Consider the following 5,920-nt stretch of genomic DNA (forward strand, 5'->3'; position numbering starts at 1 on the left):
TTAAATATATATATATATATATATATATATATATAATTAAAAATTTGGTAAAACTATAGGGATCAACTGAGTAATTAAACCTTTATAATATATATACATATGTATATATATATATATATATATATATAGATCTAATTAAAAATTTGGTAAAACTATAGGGATCAACTGAGTAATTAAATCTTTATAATTTTGGCCCACTTCTTACTCTAAATCATATTTTACCAAAGTTGGTGCATCATATATTTTTCATAGACCAAAACTTTAATCATATGAAACTTTTATACTCTTTTAATCACTTTTTTTCCGATCTTCAAATCTTTTACATAATTAATGCTCTTTTAGAGTCTTTCCTTAAGATTTTTACTTCTTTTACTCTTTTTAATTATTATGAATATCATATTATTGATTCTTCTCTTGATTTCCATCTTTTATAAAATAATATTTTAGTCCCAAGATTTTCAACCGGATTCAGCCATCATCATTATAATACATATCCATCAAAATTCATAAAAAACATCATTTACACAATTTAAAGATTCATCAAACATTCAAGCATCATCAAAATCATCATCCATCACCAAATCACCATTAAAACATCATCAAACATCAATATGAACATATTGTCAATATATGAGGCTTCTAACTAATCCTAACCATCAAGCTAAGAGAGGAAAATGGAGTGATTTCTCACCCTCTTGAGCTTGATATTAGTTAGCTTAAATGTTTTTCTTGAAACTTCTAAGGGTAGCTTGCTAATTATGAAGAGAAAAAATAAAACTTTCTTAAAGATTTTGGTCAAGTGAAGAGAAGAATTTAAAGAATATTTTTCACTAACCTTATGAGAATTCAAGTGACAAATGAAAAAGATGAAGAGAGAAATGATCTTGATTCTTTTATTCTTGAGAAGTGAAAGTGTTGTTCTTGAAATTTGGTGAAGAATTTGGTGAAAAAATTAGTTTGAAAATGCTACTTTTTTCTCTCACACTCTCGGCTCTCTCTAGCTAGCTCTCTTTCTCTTTGTTTTTTGTTCTTTCTAAATGCTAACTTAATGAATTTTTTATGATAAATGAAGAAAAGAAAGAGTAGAATTCGGTTATTAAGAGAGAGAGAAATTTAAAGCATGTGATAGTCGTTTCTTTCTCTTATTTGATCTTATTTTCATCATAAATGATTTAACACATGATTAAATCATGTGATTATGTGGAAAGGGAGAGGAAATTTCAGCCAAAGTGAGGGAGAGAGGAGTGAGAGTGATTTTTTGATCATGTAGTTAAATATTTAGTGATCTAATCATGATTATTTTAGGTAAATTCACCACAATATGTAGTGGTTAATAATTTATAGAAGAGAATAAAAATAAAATTTGTGGCTGAAATTAATTTTTGGAGAATAATTATCAAAAAGTAGTAATTATTTGACTATTAATTTTTACTGTACTAGATACGTGAATAGATCCTCTCTATTGAGAAAAAAATTGGATGGTGTCTAATGTTTAATCCTACCATTTATTTTTCTCTCTCTTATTTAATTTTAATCTCACTTATAGAATTAAAGGTGAGAGATTACACTTTATTCTCTCAAGTGTTAAAAAAAATTAAGAGAATCCATTTCCGATACATCACATATACATGCTAGTAAGGATATTATTGATATTATATATTATTTTAATTCGAAAATATTTCTAAAATATTTTGGTAAAACTAAGGATCTAATAGATAAAAATAATCTTCACAAAATATTTTTCATCTTATTAAAAATATTATTTTATTATGAATAAACTTTTTTTATATATTTCATCTGAGTCACTTCGTTAATACGAAGTAAACCATAATTCTCAAACTTTAAGAATTCTAATTGCAGAAAATCTAAAAATTTGTTTTACAAAAAATCAATTTTTACATTAACAATGTGTGCTGTTGCAGCATGCTGATGTGGAAAAATAATGAGTTCAACTCCAAAGAGAACTGTACATTACGAGAAATACACCAGCTATATAGATATGATCATATGAAATCTTATCGTTAAAATAAAAATTAAGACCCTAAAATGGAAATTCCATTATACAACAATTTATGTGCCAGAATGCCATCGATCAAAATTACGTCCGTAGAATCTAGAATGATCCAGCAATTATAATTTCATGTTACTGTGACTTCGATGGACCATGATTCCATCGAGGCATCCACCCATGATCTGTTTGCCATCGTGGACGTACTGCATTGAATCTAGACAAGGATTTTTTTTTTATTATTTGATAAATATATATTTTTAAAATTTCCTTTCCTGAAAAAGGAAAACCGATCGAGAAAATCATGATTGCATGCTACGTGTAGATGCGTGTAATGGTTAGATCCAAGGCGCGTTTTATGTGGGACAGCTGCGTTTGACTTTAAGTAGACATGAGAGCTGAGAGTGAGTTCACCGAGAATTGAAAGAAGGAAGGAAAGAAAGAAGAAGCGCGTTACTGATCCCTGAAACAATGTCGACTCTGAGAATTCCTCAACCTGTTCCTCCGGTTGCCGATGACTGCGAGCAGCTCCGCAAGGCCTTCGCGGGTTTCACTCTTCACTCATTTTTCTTCTCACACCATCCTTCGTGAACTTCATTGTGGCTTCTAATCAGTCGCTAAAATCAGTCATCACAATTTAGTGGCTAATTTTTTGCGTGCGCATAACATTTTTTATTTTATATATGCTTAGATCAGTTTATATTTAAGTATTTGATATATGAATCCGATGATCCTGTGAAAGGCTTCATCATAGTGTTGATTTGAGATAAATTATTGGTGGATTTTAAGACACAGTAGGGTTCACTGGAGTGGACCTCAATTTTTGCTGAATTTGTTTATGGTGATCTATGGTTGCACCTACGGTGATGACTGTAAAGGTTTCATTGGATTTGTTACCATTTTGGATGCTTGAAAATGAATCCTCTGCACTTCTTGAGATTTCTTCGGTTTTTCTACGTGATCTGTGTCTTAGCAACTTAACATTATGTAGTTTGATCTTATGTGATTATTGTAAAGATCATTCAGTTTGTGTGTTAATTTTTTTTTAATGCAGTCTTGTAATTCGGATTATCAGTTGTGCAAACTATGATTTGATGTGTTTTCTGATGAATTGTTGCAATTGATCAAATGTAATTGCAGGATGGGGAACTAACGAGGATTTGATCATATCGATCTTGGGTCATCGAAATGCTGCTCAGAGGAAGCTGATTCGAGAAACTTATTTTGAGACTTATGGAGAAGATCTCCTCAAGGCCTTGGACAAGGAGCTCAGCAATGACTTCGAGGTCAGTACCATAGAATTATGGAGACATTTGTTTTTAATCTTTTGGTTTGTGTTGCTGGTAGATCTGACTGAGGATGTGTCAATATAGATGGCAAAAGAAATTGGTTTCATCAAGTCTGTTTGCTGATTGAAATTTGAACAGAGTTTTTAGTTAATATCTGGGTTCTCAGGTCAAGAAGGTATCAATCTGATCATGGGAGCATGAATAATACTCACTTCATTTCCTTTTATCTGTTACTATGAAAATTTGATACATCCTTAGATCAATGTGTCTGGCCTTGAATTACATTGGTTCTAGGTTCAAATTGATTGATCCAAAGATCTACTAGATTTTTACATTAACAGGGAAAAGGGAATGGAGGAAGTAACAAGTTTGATGATTAAAGCTGATAACAAAACTTGGCTACAGGACAATATATACATTATATTGTTTGAAACTGAGATTCACTTTGAATATTATTCTTCCAGAGGCTGGTACATCTTTGGACACTTGATCCTGCTGAGCGAGATGCGTTTTTGGCCAACGAAGCAACCAAAAGATGGACTTCAAGCAATCAGGTTTTGATGGAAATAGCTTGTACCAGGTCCTCTGACCAATTGCTTTTCGCAAGGAAGGCTTATCATGCTCGTTATAAGAAGTCTCTCGAGGAGGATGTTGCTCATCACACAACTGGGGAGTTCCGTAAGGTACTGCTTCTAGTTCTAGATCATAATTATGAGCACGTTGTAAAACATTGTACATACATTAATGTGAAGCGTGTGGTACTTATATGGATTAGTTATGGTAAGTTGTATATTGACATTGGCAGTTTTTTTTCTCTAATTGTTTATTGGGTCCTGTTTGCTGTGCAGTGCTCTGATTTCTTTTGGTCATCTTAGATATCTTCATTTGTTAATTGTTATGTTAATAGATCACGCTATAAGATACTGAAAGATGGAATGATCAACTATCATGTATTTCCAAATTTGACTTGTGATTTAGTCTATTGGTTCACGTTAGATAGCTAATTAGCAATGTACTGATCACTTATTCACCAATTAAAAATTGCTCAAATAGTATTTAGCAATATTGATCAGCCTCAAATGACGTTTAAACCTCATGTTTTCAAGACATGTTTTGGAGAGCTTCCTTCTATTATAAAAATAATTGACTTTTCTCTAGGAACAGATTACTCACAAGACTCATGAATATTTTATTAAACAAATTTAATCACCAGCAGCAAGCATAAATCTGGGCATGTTTTGGCAATCCTTCATGTCTAGTAACTTAAGATGTGGAATCATATGTTTTCCAACAAGAACTAAAATTTATTTTGATAATCGATGAAAAAGTTCACATTATATTTGTAAGTCACTTCAGAAGGTCAAAATTAACTAACTTTTGTTTGCCTAGCTCCTACTGCCTTTGGTTAGTTCGTATCGCTACGAAGGAGATGAAGTGAACCTGACTCTAGCAAAAACTGAGGCAAAATTACTGCATGAGAAAATTTCCAAGAAAGCTTACAGTGATGATGAACTTATCAGGATTTTGGCCACAAGGAGCAAACCACAGATAAATGCTACTTTGAATCACTATAAAGATGAATTTGGAAAAGATATCAACAAGGTACATAACACAACTCGTATTACTTCCAAATCATCAATATGATTTCTAAACTTCTCTTCCTTGAAAAGTTGATACCTATTGTTAGATTCTTTTATTGAAATTTATGAGCCAAATTGTTGCAGGATCTGAAAGCTGACCCAAAGGATGAGTTCCTGGCTCTACTGAGATCCACTGTCAAGTGCTTGGTCCGTACCGAAAGGTACTTCGAGAAGGCTGCTCGTTTGGCCATCAACAAACGTGGAACCGATGAGGGAGCACTTACAAGAGTGGTGGCTACGAGGGCCGAGATTGACTTGAAAATAATAGCAGATGAGTATCAGAGGAGGAGCAGCGTCCCTCTTGATAAGGCCGTCGCCAAGGACACCACCGGAGACTACGAGAAAATGCTTTTGGCGATCTTAGGACATGATGATGTTTGAGGTAGCCTGTGTTGTTTGTTGGTCTTTGTGGCAGCGGTTATTATGTCGTGATAATGCTTAATTTGATGGTTATAGACTTAAATGCTGCTTTGTTTTTATGGCGATGGTTGTCTTGCTATGCTAAATAAAAAGACAACAATGTAGGTGGTTTGGGTTGGGATTGTGAAGGATGCCCTTAGAATTCATTGTGGGGTGATCTTGAATTCTTAAGGGTCAAAGGTTATGAACTCAATGTGGTTATTCTATTGGCGTCAGTAAATGTTTCTTCTCCCGTCTCCTAATCTTGCATATGAAGCTGGTGTTCTGCCATACCTGAAGTTAAGTTAATTTTGAATTCAGAAATCACTTTAAAATATTTTAAAAATTTGGACTGCTGCCTTAATTGGACTCTAATCATTTTTGTAAAAGACTTCTTAGGATGTGATTAATTTTCCCATCTTCAGTTTCATTTTTAGTAAAAACTTGAAAAAAAAAAAGAAAAAAACGTAGAAAGTATGTTTTCCTCTTTGTTAATAGTAGGGGTGTGAGACTTGGACTAGCCCAAAACTCAACCCAAAGAATACATTTGTCGAATTTGAATTTATTATTTTTACTGGGAGGCA

The 5,920-nt window shown here is 32.8% G+C and overlaps 1 protein-coding gene and 1 long non-coding RNA gene across 3 annotated transcripts in view; one reads left to right on the plus strand and one right to left on the minus strand.

Moving 5' to 3' along the window:
* Positions 1-1,233, minus strand: part of LOC110264199 — a 16,454-nt gene extending 15,221 nt beyond the window's left edge. The window contains exon 1 of one of the 2 annotated variants that reach the window (XR_002349927.1): positions 836-1,233. This is a non-coding gene — a long non-coding RNA (uncharacterized LOC110264199). The remainder of the gene's footprint in view (positions 1-835) is intronic. The other variant, XR_002349928.1, reaches the window with a different exon arrangement.
* Positions 2,268-5,625, plus strand: LOC107608942 (annexin D1). The gene is made up of 5 exons (XM_016310731.2): positions 2,268-2,555; positions 3,149-3,294; positions 3,762-3,980; positions 4,687-4,899; positions 5,022-5,625. The coding sequence occupies exons 1-5, from the start codon at positions 2,480-2,482 to the stop codon at positions 5,316-5,318; spliced, it is 951 nt and encodes a 316-aa protein (XP_016166217.1). The 5' UTR covers positions 2,268-2,479; the 3' UTR covers positions 5,319-5,625.

This window comes from Arachis ipaensis, chromosome B07 (genome assembly GCF_000816755.2).
Source record: "Arachis ipaensis cultivar K30076 chromosome B07, Araip1.1, whole genome shotgun sequence".
NCBI classification, from domain to species: domain Eukaryota; kingdom Viridiplantae; phylum Streptophyta; class Magnoliopsida; order Fabales; family Fabaceae; genus Arachis; species Arachis ipaensis.